This window comes from Varanus komodoensis, unplaced genomic scaffold, assembly GCF_004798865.1.
Source record: "Varanus komodoensis strain SLA01 unplaced genomic scaffold, ASM479886v1 scaffold67, whole genome shotgun sequence".
Classification (NCBI taxonomy): domain Eukaryota; kingdom Metazoa; phylum Chordata; class Lepidosauria; order Squamata; family Varanidae; genus Varanus; species Varanus komodoensis.
In genome coordinates, this window is record NW_025336308.1 from 402918 (window position 1) to 417179 (window position 14262).

The 14262-nt window shown below is 50.3% G+C and overlaps 1 protein-coding gene across 1 annotated transcript; it reads left to right on the top strand.

Annotated features, from left to right (window-relative positions):
• The first annotated feature begins 6444 nt into the window (after nucleotides 1-6444).
• LINGO1 (leucine rich repeat and Ig domain containing 1) lies at nucleotides 6445-8301 on the top strand. Its single transcript, XM_044450579.1, has one exon. It carries the CDS (start codon nucleotides 6457-6459, stop codon nucleotides 8299-8301), a length of 1845 nt encoding a protein of 614 aa, XP_044306514.1. The 5' UTR covers nucleotides 6445-6456.
• Nucleotides 8302-14262: the final 5961 nt, after the last annotated feature.

Genomic DNA, 14262 nt, shown 5'->3' on the forward strand with positions numbered 1-14262 from the left:
GGCCTCAGGCAGCAGCTGCTGGGAGGTGGCAGCAAGGTGCTGGAGGAGAGAGCCATGGGCCCCACAGCCTGGCCTGCTGCCTTCAGGTATTTTGGACTTTCCCACACTGGAGACATCCAGACAGGACCTGGGCAGCCACCTGAGTGGGATGGTATAACGGGGTGTCCTGCAACAGCAGGGAGTTGGACCCGATGGCCTTCATGGCCCCTTCCAACACCACTTTCTATGATGCTAGGAAAGATGCAGACCCTTTGCCAGCAATGAAGAAAGATGAGATGGCTAGTCCAGTTAGTATGGGTCCATGGAATGGCACACCACCTTGCCCTTCATCCCAGGCTGCAAAATGCTATGCGAAGGACCCAAATCCCATCCTTCGTGGGAGGCAGTGCCAGGGCTAACTACCGGGACCTGCTGCAGCACATGCGGAGCATCCGTCTGCTCCCACCCGCAGCTGTCCTGCCCTCCAGCCAGGATCTTCCACAGGACCTTTGGGGTGCTCAGCCAATGATGCTTTCTGCAACAGATGTCCAAAGCTGTACCATGGAAAGCTCCCAGTGAGCCTCCTGCTGAATCAAAGGCTGGAGCTGCACCGAGGCTTTTGCTGGGCATCTTGCTGCTGATTCCTCTCCGGCTGATGGTCTGCATGGTAACACCAGTTCCCTCACACTGCCTCCGCCCTTCCTGACTTCTCCAGAAAAAGCGATATTGATGCCAACAACAGGACAAAAAGCTCTTGGTCAGGCTGAAGCCCAGAAAAGTTCCGAGCCCACCACCCTCCGTGGCTTGCCCTGCATGCGGACATCTGCTAGAGGTTGTTCTTATTTTTATTTATGTTATTTATTAAAACATTTTTATGCTGCCCCATTCACCGAAGCCTCGGGGCGGCTTACAACAACAAGTTAAAAAATAATTATAACATTAAATTAAAAAATATAAACATTAAGTTAAAAATACAAAAATACCAATATAAAATAAGCCGCCCTGGCCAAATAAAATCCTTGTCCTTGCTAGCCGCAAAGTCGTGCCCGACCCATCGCGACCATGGACAACATTCCTCCAGGCTCTCCTGTCCCCCACCATCCCCCGGAGCCCACCCAAGCTATTAACGGTACTTGGGTTTGTTTGTTTATTGATTTATGTATTAAGAGCTTTTCTAACCTATCCACCACTAGTGTCTCAGGACGGCTTCCAATGACAACAAGATAAAGCCACACAGCATCCAACCCAGATAATAAAACCCCAGTTAAAATCAGCTAAACATTAAAATGATGGGAAAATAACAAGAGTTTTCGCCTGACGCCAAAAAGAAAAAAGCGTTGGTGCCAGGCGAACCTCTCTGGGGAGCGTATTCCATAGTCGGGGTGCCACCACAGAGAAGGCCCTCCTCTGGGTAGTCACCCTCCTGATCTCCTTCAAGGAGGGCTCCCGGAGCAGGACCTCTGCCTCAGATCTCAAGGGGCACGAGGGCACATAGGGGAGAAGGCGCTCCTTCAGGTTTAGGGCTTTATAGGTCACCACCAGCACCTTAAATTGGGCCTGGACTTCTATTGGTAGCCAGTGTAACCAGTAGAAGACCAGAGTAATATGTGAGAACTGGTTATATCACCCTACAGACATCATGAAAGCATAAGGATCACTCATTGTGAACTTTACCCGATTTCTTACCCAGAAGAGAAGCACACAAAGCAGATCGAAAAGAAACTTTGGACCTGCACGAGCCCCCGTGTCTCTGTGTATACATATCAGTCGCTTCTCCTGCCCTGGGAAATCAACAGCTTCTGGGACGGAGGACATCCACGCCTGAATAATGAAGAGAGACAGAGAGAAAGAGGACCACTGTCCAATTTGGAACTGAACCCATGGAGAGAGATGATTCAGCAGGTTAAACTGTAATAATTTTCTTAGCCTGCTTTGGCCAGAAAAGCTTTGATTCACACCACCTCTGGTGTGCAGGGTGGTACAAATCAGGCATATTTACGGTCCCCCCCCCCACACACACACACACTCTTCCTCCTTGCAACTTACCAATTTTTTCTCTTTTCCTTTTTCTTAAGGCAGGGGCTATTTATCTCTGTCACACGGCAGACATAAACAGAACTGATTAAAGCTATGATTGGGGCATATCCAAGAAGCATAAATAGCACTTGGGGTGTGTGGAAAGCAATGTGCAGGCGAGAGACTTACATACACACAACTACGCACACTCCAGCCCTTGGGAGTAGCACAGGGACTCTATCCAGCAAGGACTGTAAATAGCATTACCCAAAGCAAATGCGCACGAACGGAATGAACGCAGCCGGTGGGTGCGATGAGCTGCACCAGTATCGTGTGTGGTATGAACACCATCCGGTTCTTTGTATCAGCTTGAGTCGCCATGAAAAATGGAGGGCCCAGAAGCAACGTGACGTGAAGTTTTAGCATCCCACTGACAAGACAGTAGGGTGGCTTTGCGATGGGGAAGGAACGGCCGCCTTGGCAAAGCCATACGTTCCCTGAATAATATATATCAGATGCAGGGCTATCGCTGATAGAGTTTCCTGGGAGCTCAGCTCTCCTGGCTTATTTGCCTTTCAAATCAACTCGCGTCTTCCCAGGAGCTGGGGAGAGCGAGAGCAGTATTCATTGGAGTTTAGCTTGAGCATTATGTACTTGTCGGACAAGCTGGCACAGCGATGTTGGAAGTTGTAGGCCGACATGTCGGGAGGGCACCCGGTTGGGGGAAGGATGAATCGCTGCCAGATCGCAGCACCTAGGCAACTGGGATGCACTGGAGCAGAACCAGTTGGGTGGGACCGGGAGCGGCCGTGTGTGCCAAAACAGGCAGGGCTCAAGGTTTGAGGCAACGAACAGGGAGGAGGAGCTTAGCAACAAGACTGGCAGGTAAGCGCGCTTGACAGATGGGGATTGGCCCTTGGGAATCAGCTGACAGATTGCCTGAGTGGGCCAATTTTGCTGGCACTGAAGCACATGGCTCGGGCTGCCAGATAGTTTGCGCCAGAAATGGAGGGCAGCCTTCCCCAGCCTGGTGCTTTTCTAAAGCTTTGGACTACAACTCCCAGAATTCCCGACCACTGGCTCTGCTGGTTGAGTTTCATGGGAATTAGGTCCAATACATCTGGAAGGCACCCTGTTGGGGGAGGCTGGACTGGGGGATGCTCTGCTACTGAGGGCAAAGAGTCCCTCCGAATCAGACCGAAGGTCTACCTAGTCCACCGTTTCGTTCACATGGTGGCACACCAGACGCCTGAACGGGAAGCTCACAAGCAGGACGTGAGTGCAATGGTAGCCCATGTTCCCCAGCTCATACTGGGGAACATGGTGCTCATACTGGCTCTGGTTGCCCCTTCCAGATGTCCCTCCTGCCCCCTGGAGGTGGCCTGTGCGGTCTTTGTCCCGCTGCTGCAGCTGCTAGCAGCTCTTTCTCCAAACTGTATTTTGCAGATTCAGTCTCATCCCCAGGGAAACGAGCTGTTTTAAGAGCTAAAACAAGATGCAGATTTTTCCCCATTAAAAACCCCCCTCCAGATTCCAGACTCCAAGAAGTTGGTATTTATTAGCACATTCTCTTTGTCAAGTGCAGTGCGGCTTGAGGGACTTTTGCGAGAAATGTTCTCCATCATATTTCCTAATCTGAGCGTCAAGGAGACTGTTGCTTTGGGCCCTTAAATGCCATTGCCCCATGGACCACTCCCAGGTTGACCTGCTGTTTCTAGAACAGTGCTTTCCTGCAGCTGCCTCTGCAGAGGGAGCCACTTGATACCTTCCAAATTGGGATCCAGCTCCTCCTCCCACTTCCACGGCCATGTCTTTAGGGTGGTGGCGGCAGCAATGTTCTCCAAATTAGGATCCAGCTCCCCCGTCCACTTCCACGGCCACGTCTTTAGGGTGGTGGTAGCAATGTCCTCCAGGTTTGGCCCAGCTCTTGGGCCCCTCCCTCGGTGCATCGGCCTTCTGGCTGCGGTTGCTCCCCGCCCTATTTCGCAGCATTGCTTGTCCCTTGGCAAGGAGAGCCAGAAGGCAGGCCAGCAGGGGCTTCCACCGCTTCTCCTTCACATCTCCACCAGCGCCTGGGTCCAAGTGAGCAGCAGGTTCACCGCAGGCTGCAGTGGCAAGTCCCGCAGAGGCTTCTCCGGGGAGCCCCGCTGGGCCACAGGCACAGGTCTTGCCTCTCCCCAGCGCCACCAGCGCGCGTTGTGTCCCAGTGAGCTTGCTTTCCAGCTTTCAGCACATGGCTGGACTGGGATTTGGGAGGTCTCGGTTGTAGACTCTGCTTGTCACTGGGTGACTTCAGGACAGGGGCTCAGCTTCACCTGCCACAGAGGGTGCTGCTTGCAAGGAGAGGAGGAGAACCTCAGCCCCTGCCATGGGTTTCTTGCAAGGGGGACAAAGGCAAGGTATAAATACAGTATGGTAGCAATCCTTATCATGCTGGCCAATCAAGGCCCCGCTTCAGGGCCAGCGTGTCACTGGCTTCCTTTGCCCACTGAAGAGCAGCTGCATCCGTGTACAGGAGGAGCTTGGGTTCAACTTTGGCCTCTAGCGAGAGCATTCTGCACACTGAACAAGAAAAAGATCTCTTCTTGCTGAGGCCAGAGTGTAGGACCTGGAATAATCCAATCAAGTTGCAAAAACCCAGAGTCAGGCTGGGCATCAGGAAAAGCTTCCTCACTGTCAGAGCAATACAGCAGTGGAACCAGCTGCCCGGAGAGGTGGGGGGCTCTCCCACACTGGGGAGATTCAGAAAGAAACTGGGCAGCCACCTGAGTGGGATGGTGTGACTTGGTGTCCTGCAACAGCAGGGGGTGGACCCGATGGCCTTCATGGCCCCTTCCAACTCGACTCTTCCACGATTCTATGACCATTGTGTGAAAAGCAGGATTACAGCTCATGGAACAGAGTTTCTTTTCAGAAGGCCCTTGCTTGATCTCTAGAGATGCCCCTTTTTCCTCCCTTTCAGAGAAGCTGTCGTTTGATTTTGGTAGCCATTCACATATACATACTCCCTTTTTCTCCCCCTCTCCCGGCTCAGTCATGTCGCACTCCAAGGTTGCCCAGCTGTGTGACAGCAAAATAACAGCCTACCCTCTCCTGACCTTCCAGGCTATCACTGCACATCTGGGAGCTGTTACACACCTGGCATTCTCCAGATGTGTTGGGACCACAACTCCTGCAATTCCAACACATCTGAGGGAGCCAGCTTGGAAACACAGCATTATGCAAAACAAGGCAGGACTTCAGGCAGCTTGGACTGGGTCTGTTTTATTGCCTCTCCCTGCAACCTAAACAAACTCTCTACATGCTGAAACGCTGTGCAGAAAGGCAAACGCAGCCCTCTCCGATTAGGTTACTGCAAAGATTTTCTGTGTGTGTGTGTGTGTGTGTGTGCGCGCGCGCGCGCGCGCGCGCTTTAACAACACCATGCCTCCAAAGGGGTGGCCGTTGCTCCCTTGCACAGAACCTGACATGGCCCTTCCCAGCTTCCTGTCCACCTTGGACAACACCCTTGTTCTGCATCACATGCAAAGGGGGTCTTACTTCTCCAAGAAAATCTAAAGAAGGTACCCAAAGGGAGAGCAGGGAGAGGGTCGCTATCACCTGTTCTGCATGCAGAGGATCTGCGAACTGCGTAAGCCCACCGCCCGCGTCTGCTGGCGCAGCTAAGAAGCACGGTCATTTGTACGTGTCTCACCTCTGCATCCAGGACTTCATTAATGCAGCTGCTTCTCCTCCTGATGCATGAGCAGAATATGAAGCAAGCCCTCCCTGCTCTCCAGGTTCAGGGGCTACAGCTCTCAGGGTAACTGGGGGAGCCAGGCCTCGCGGCACGGGGGCTACATAGCTGTAGGAGGTTACGGAACTGGTGACCTCCAAGCTGCCACCCGCTTCTCATTCCAGGGCATTTCACAAGATCATCTGGAAAAGGATATTAGCATGTTCCCAACTCTTTTCTTCCTCCCGTGGGTAGGCAGCAAACCCTAAAAAGAGGCAGGCTGGGTCAAGCATGAGGCTTCAGATGGGGAGAGTTGCCTCCCAGCCTGATCTTCAGTAATTATTGTTTTATTTATTTGATTTATATGCTGCCACTCCATCCATAGGCTTTCTGGGCAGCTGAAATCTTTGCCACTGAACTTGGGGAATGAGTTCAGTCAAGTCTCTGGTTCCTTCTAAGCTGATGTGGGGTGGACCAACACCAAGCCCTGCGTTTCCTACCTCTCCCCTTTTCTCTAATATAGCCTAAAAAGCCAACAATATTTAACTATATTTATTTATATAAATAGATATTATACATGGCTATAGCAAAAAAGAGGTGGGAAGCCTCTGCTTAAGTTGATCCTTATCGGCACATGGATTCCCCCCAAAAGGTGATGTGATCCCTCACTATCTTCAGTCTCTAATGCCTCCTCTTCTCGCCTTTTTGCCTCTTCCCCCTCCTCCCTCCTGCAGGTGAAAGGTAGGATGGTGGCGGGAGAGCTGAGCATGTATAGCCCAATCCTGGCCTGCTGGCAGCCGATTCTCATCTTGATGCTGGGCTCCATCCTCTCAGGCTCCGCGACGGGCTGCCCGCCCCGCTGTGACTGTTCCGCCCAGGAGCGCTCCGTGCTCTGCCACCGGAAGCGGTTCATGACGGTCCCGGAGGGCATCCCCACGGAGACCAAGCTCCTGGACCTGGGCAAGAACCGCATCAAGACTCTCAACCAGGATGAGTTTGCCAATTTTCCTCATTTGGAGGAACTGGAGTTAAACGAGAACATTATCAGTACCATTGAGCCAGGGGCTTTCAACAACCTCTTCAACCTCAGGACTCTAGGCCTCAGGAGCAACCGGCTCAAGCTCATCCCCCTCGGGGTGTTTACTGGACTCAGCAACCTTACCAGGTTGGACCTTAGTGAGAACAAAATTGTGATTCTCCTGGATTACATGTTCCAGGACTTGTACAACCTCAAGTCTTTGGAGGTTGGGGACAACGACTTGGTCTTTATCTCCCACCGGGCCTTTAGTGGCCTCAACAGCTTAGAGCAGCTGACGCTGGAGAAATGCAATCTGACCACGATCCCCACGGATGCTCTCTCTCACTTGCATGGCTTGATTGTGCTGCAGCTGCGCCACCTGAACATCAATGCCATCAAGGATTACTCATTTAAGAGGCTCTACAGACTCAAGACCCTTGAGATTTCCCACTGGCCCTATCTAGACACCATGATGCCCAACTGCCTGTATGGGCTCAACTTGACCTCCTTGTCCATCACCCACTGCAACCTGACTTCCATCCCTTATGTCTCCTTGAGGCACTTGGTTTATCTCAGGTTCCTGAACCTTTCCTACAACCCCATTGCCACCATCGAAGGATCCATGCTTCACGACCTGCTCAGGCTTCAGGAGATTCAGTTGGTCGGTGGCCAGCTCACAGTGGTGGAACCCTACGCCTTCCGGGGCCTGAACTACTTGCGTATCCTGAACGTTTCGGGGAACCTCCTGAACACCTTGGAAGAATCAGCCTTCCACTCCGTGGGAAACCTGGAGACGCTCATCATCGACAACAACCCTTTGGCCTGCGACTGCCGCCTCCTTTGGATTTTCCGTCGTCGCTGGAGACTCAACTTTAACAAGCGGCAGCCCACCTGCGCCACCCCTGAATTTGTCCAAGGGAAAGAGTTCAAGGATTTCTCCGAGGCGCTTCTTCCCAACTACTTCATCTGCCACAGATCCCGGATCCAGAACCGCAAGCCCCAGCAGATCTTCGTGGATGAGGGCCACACCGTGCAGTTTGTCTGCCGTGCAGATGGAGACCCGCCCCCCACCATCATGTGGCTCTCCCCAAGGAAGCACCTCATCTCCACCAAGACCAACGGGCGGCTCACCGTCTTCCCTGATGGCACGCTGGAGGTCCGCTACGCCCAGATCCAGGACAATGGCACCTACCTATGCATCGCCAGTAACGCCGGCGGCAACGACACCATGCTGGTGCACCTGCACGTCCGCAGCTACTCCCCCGACTGGCCGCACCAGCCCAACAAGACCTTTGCGTTCATCTCCAACCAGCCCAACGAGAGCGACGCCAACAGCACGCGTGCCACCGTGCCTTTCCCCTTCGACATCAAGACCCTCATCATCGCCACCACCATGGGCTTCATCTCCTTCCTGGGCGTCGTGCTCTTCTGCCTCGTGCTCCTCTTTCTTTGGAGTCGGGGCAAGGGCAACACCAAGCACAACATCGAGATCGAGTACGTCCCACGCAAGTCCGACGCGGGCATCAGCTCAGCTGCCGACGCACCGCGCAAGTTCAACATGAAAATGATCTGAGGAGCGGGGGGCGGGCGATGGACAACATTCAGTAAAGAGGGGTGGTGTCTTGTTTGGTTTTTTAAAATGAAGTTTAATAAATAAGAGAAGCAGCTCAAGAAGCATACCCACCTCTCTTCTCTCCAGCTGGCTCCCTTCCCTCCGTTTGGTCCCCCAGAATCCCGCATCACTTCCTCCTCGTCCTCTTTGTGAAAATGTTCTGCCGACGTCTCCAGGACTTCTCATGTTTGTAGGACATATTCTGACAGACTCCGGCATCGTCCTAACAATGACAGGAAATTAAAAACAACAATCAATAAAAAAAAGTTACAAACTTCCTCTGTAACTTTGATTTCAATAATTATGGATTTTTATGAAAACTTGAAATAATAAAAAAACTATTTCCTATAGCTAGTTGGAATGCAACATCTTGACTTCTTGATCTGTCCACTTCCTTTTCTGACTCTTGATTGCTTTTTCTTTTTAAGTCATAATGATGATGATGATGATGATGATGATGATGATGATGATCATGGGGCTTCTTAAAGGAAGCAGTTGCTGATTGTTTTAGACACAAAGGGACTCACCTGTCTAGCAAGGATGTGTTACCTTTCCAAATCACCAAGGAGATTGGCTTTCATTTCTCACACAAATTGGGCTATCGACTCTGGCTTCTTCCCCCTGAAAGGTTTATTTTTCCTCAATGTGAGGATCTGAGAATGAAGGAGACTATTCTGTCTATACAGAATGATTCTCTCCTCTCTTGTCAGAGAAGCCCCATTTTTCAGCAGCTTATTTGGCTTTTTGTGCCCTGCTTTTCAGACTCTTCTGGGCCAGAATAAATCCTTTGGAGAGTGGCCATCTGCATTGCATGCCAACAGTCCCGGGTTCGATCCATGGCATCTCCAGCTAAGAGGACTAGAAATCAGGGGAAGAGAAAAATGCCCTCTCAGAGACCCTGGAGGGTCACACCCGGGCAGGAGAGACTAAACCTCCCCAACCTGGTGCTGCCAAGAGATTTGGACTACAGTTTCCAAGATTCCTGTTCACTGGCCATGCTTGCTGGGGCTAATGGGAGCTGAATTCCAAAACATCTGGGGGGCACTAGGTTAGAGACAGCTCCATGCATTTTCCTGAAGGAAATTCAGAGGTATAGAAACCTTGCAAGTCAGAAGGGGCCTCCTGAGCCATCTAGTCTGACCCCTGGCTCCAGCTGATTCCACTCATGTAATCCCCAGCATGTGGTTGTCCAACCTTTCCTTGAATGCTCTCACTGATGGGGCCTCCACCACCTCCCTTGGAAGCCCATTCCCTATCCTAGGGGTCCTAACCATCAGGAAGTGTTTCCTGACATCCAACCTGAAACCCAGATGGGATTTCTGGAATGTCTAAGATCTATATCACAGAGCATACAACGTATCCCAGAAAAGGCAGCATGACACACAAGCAAGAATTGTTATTCTCCGTGTACCCACAAAGTAAGCCCCAGCCTTGTAGTCTTATGCATGTTTACTTAGAAGTTAATCTCACAAAATTAAGCAGTAGTGACACCTGAGTAAATATAGCCCTGTAGTGACTGCCGCTTGAGCTCTCCATAACCACCAGGTAAGTGGGTACAGGCTTGCAGCTGTAATAAAGATCCAAGAAGCTCAAGGACGCATCCAAAGTCCAATACGGTATGGAGGAAACACACACTTGAAAAGCAGCCACTGCCTCCCGTTCTTGCAGCATCCTTAGCGGTAGACTGGAACCTGCTGTATTCTAGGGATGGTGGTGCATCACACATCTACATTCTCACCAACCCACATAACAACCCCTTTTATCAGCAAGTCATTCAGTTCTCTCCCCCAGGCAGTGGTTCACTCAACCTGGTGACCTCTCCCCTCGGGAAGCAAAGGGTTAAAAAAGACCCAGGGCTTTTCCGGTACATTTTTCTCCATCAGCCCTGGCCGCCTTCTGCATGTCAGGCTTGCAGTGCCAGGAAGAGCCCTGCTAGCTATGAATGACTCAGCCTCCTCCGAACACGATGCTTGCGAAAACGAGGCAGGGACTGCTTTGCGGTCCCCATTGATAAAAGCAGCCGCATTCTCCAAAGTGAAATCATAACTCATGTTTAAAAGTACCTGGAGAATGCACAGACCACACCAGAGCCCTGAAATTTCCACAGTGCATGATAAACTCCGCGACAGATGCCCTTGACTTGAGGAGAAGCTCGTCTCGTTCATGAGCACTATCTAGAGCCCTCGGTGCGCATTTCTTCCGGGAGCTAAAACGGGATTTTTCTGCAGGAAGACTGTCAGCTTCTGTGGGGGTGTTATGGTACTACTTCTCTCTGAGGCGTTTATTTTGGATAACAGAACCTTAAGTGAAACAAAATGCCAACAGACCAGGGCAGGTGATCTCCTGAGCTCTCCAGGTGTGCCTAACAGCTTTTTGCAGGACCATTCCCATTCCCCTGACAGACCATCCCCAAAGCTAAAGCCACCACTGAAAAGTTACTGTCTTTAATTCCTACGCACCTACGCTCTGAAGGCAAGGGCAACCAGAGCAGGGACTCTGCTTCCTTGGTTCCCAATCCAGTGTTCCCTGGATCACTTCCTTTACCCCAATCAGCAGTCACTTTGTGATCTTTCAGCTTGCCTGCATCCTACCTGCAAACATTCCTTCCTCAGGCATGTCATGAGCGGAGCCGGCTGGAGCCAGGGGTCAGACTAGATGGCCCAGGAGACCCCTTCTGACTCGCTCTGTTTCTATGTTTCTATGAAATCCCTCTCCGAAGGCTTAGTTAGTGGTAGTAACAGCTTTAAGTCCAAATACTCTGCTGTTTTTGGTATTTTGGCACTAGCCGTTGTGTTTTCACAGCAGAGGTTGAGGTGGCTGGATGGGGTCACTGGGGTGGTGGGTGTGGGGCTGACTCCAGGAGATGGTGGAGGACAGGAGAACTGGAGGAATGTTGTCCATGGGGCTGCAAAGAGTCAGGCGCGACTTTACAACTGAACAACAACAAAATTTTGTTTTCAGCTCCACCATCCCTAGAACATAGCTTCTGAGATCTTCTCTCAAATTGAATTCACCCCTCAGGATGGAAGACACACAACAGCCCCACTTTAGGTGAAAGATTATATTGGATGTAACATTCTATTCTAGCCTATCGTGTTTCTCTCTTAGAATGGAAATGGGAGAAGAGGGAAGCTTTCAGGATTCCTGCAATCTGTCTGCCTAACACCCTCTGTTTTTATTCATCGTTCCGTTTTTTTCTGAATTTATGGTTTACGAAACGCTACACGGAGCCCAGCATTTATGACCACCAGCATGGTAGGAAGGGGAGAAGCTTTGGGACTAAGAAATATCACTTATCACAGGATCCCACACTGGATGAGGAAGGGAAGGATCGGCCGATCTCTTCCTGGATGTATTACGCATCAACTGAGCCAGTGTCTGTAGGCTGGACAAGAGGTTTTCATAAGCCCGAAAGGCACTTAAAAGATCTAGTTGTCACTGGCATATGTGAACTGGCATTATGGATTAAATTGATTCCAGATTATCTTAAAAGAATCAAGGACTGGGTTGTTGCAACACAACTCTTTACACAGAATGGAGTTACCACAAAACATTCCTACATCATGGAAAGGGGAAGGGATAGTACATGCTACTTCAGGAGGGTTGTGTAGAAAGGAAAGATTTGGGGGAAAAGCACATACGAAACACATACTAATGTTGAAAGAGACAGCCTGGCCATAAATACTCATGAAAGTCATTGGTTTTCATGGGACTTTCAATTAAAACTTGCAGGCAAAAGATTCTCATGTTAATTTGGGTGCAACTCACTCCTTTGCCTCTGCTAGGAGATGGTACCATCTGGGATGGACATATTTGCAAGCAATTTTTCTCATCTAAGGCGTCTTTTGAACATTATTTCCCCTAATATATGCACTTCTGAATGATGTTTTTTAATTGAAGACCTTCATTACAAAATTTGTAGTGGTCTGACTTTCAAAGGATAGTTTTGAAAGTCAGTCTGCTATGAGTTTTGGGGCCACACAGTGGTTCAAAGCTGCACAATTAAGCATGTTTGCATTACAAATGCAAACCAAACGACCTTTCTTCATCCTGGCAAAGGACAGCTTTGCATGCAGGGGGCCATCAATGTTCGGGGAGCAGGGCTGGAACGCCGGCCCAGTGGTAATTTGCATAAATTGGCATGCATGAATTTACACCAGTATTATTACATTCATATCCTGCCTTTTCTCTTCTTAAGAGGAACCCTTAGAAGGCTCTCCTTCTCTCCCTGTTATTCCCCAACAACAACAACCCTGTGAAGTAGGCTAGACTAAGAGTCTGTGACTGGCCCAAAGGCCTCCAGAAAGCTTCATGACCGAGCGGGGACTAGAACTCCCATCTCCCACATCTGTGCACAAGACTCGTAACCCCTACGACCCACAGACTCGCCATTCGGCTCCTACTCAATTATCTGCCCTTTCGGTTGACCAATCGCAAAACTAAAGCGAAAATAAGAAGCCTCTTGAGGTGCTAATGCTCACACCCATTGAAAAATATAGGGCCCCTGAAGCCTACAGCCCACAGTTCTCCATGGAGATGGTCCCTACATCTGGCCAAGGGGAGCAAGCAAACGGAGTGCCCAGGAATCCAGTTCTGCACTGTTTCCTCTTCTGAAAAGAGTCTGGCGTTCCTCTTTATGTTAGATCTGTTGATTTCGGGAAGTGACGGCGAACCTTTCAGAGACCAAGTGCCCACACGGCAACCCAAAACCCACTTATTTATCACGAAGTTCCAACACTAAAATGAAACTTGAAAAATGTGGTTTTGGTTTAGAAAAAACAGCTCACAGCCAGTCCAAGCAAATATCTATCTAATCCGTCCGTCCATCCATCCTTGGAGGCGCACTGACCAGCCACACGAAATCTCAGAGGAGCTGAAGCCAATGAGACACGGTTTGCGACATCACTGCCTGGCACTGCTACAAATTTCCAAGCAAGAGCATGGTCCCTATGTGCGTTGTTACACAATGTGTGGCCGCTGGGACAATGCTGCCAAGACTTTCCTCACGTGCCGATAGGGAGGGCTCTGCGTGCTCGCTGCAGTAAGCATGCGATAGGTTCATCACCACTGGCCTGATTCTACCCTGGTGCTCTCCCCTAGCCCTAGCTTAGTGCTAAACGTCCACTGAACAGAGGGCAATTTTGAAAAAGCCTTCCTTGAGTAGCTTTTTCTGCACTGCTCATCCTTTCTGCCCGTTTTAAACACATTCCAGCCATCAGAAACATGCTGGGACACCTCGTTTTTCTAACCCTAACCCTACCCTGAGTCACACCCCTAACCCTAATGTAGGGGTAAAGTTCCACTGAAAAGAGGGCAATTTTGAAAACGCCATCCTTGAGTACCTTTTTCTGCACTGCTCATCCTTTCTGCCCCTTCTAAAAACATTCCAATCATCAGAGTCATGCTAGGGCACCTCGTTTTTCTAACCCTAACCCTACCCTGGGGCACACCCCTAACCCTAATAGAGGGGTAAAGTTCCACTGAAAAGAGGGCAATTTTACAAAGCCTTCCTCGAGTAGGTTTTTCTGCTCAGCTCATCCTTTCTGCCCATTCTAAACACATTCCAACCCTCAGAGTCATGCTAGGACTCCTCGTTTTTCTAACCCTAACCCTACCCTGGTGCACACCCCTAACCCTAATGTAGGGGTAAAGTTCCACTGAAAAGAGGGCAATTTTGAAAACGCCATCCTTGAGTAGCATTTTCAGCTCAGCTCATCCTTTCTGCCCCTTCTAAACACATTCCAGGCATCAGAAACATGCCGAGACACCTCGTTTTTCTAACCCTAACCCTGCCCTGGTGCACACCCCTAACCCTAATGTAGGGGTAAAGTTCCACTGAAAAGAGGGCAATTTTGAAAACGCCATCCTTGAGTACCTTTTTCTGCACTGCTCATCCTTTCTGCCCATTCTAAACACATTCCA

Excerpts from the sequence above, each read along its gene's own strand:
- LINGO1 (XM_044450579.1), top strand. The coding sequence starts at position 6,457 with ATGGTGGCGGGAGAGCTGAGCATGTATAGCCCAATCCTGGCCTGCTGG.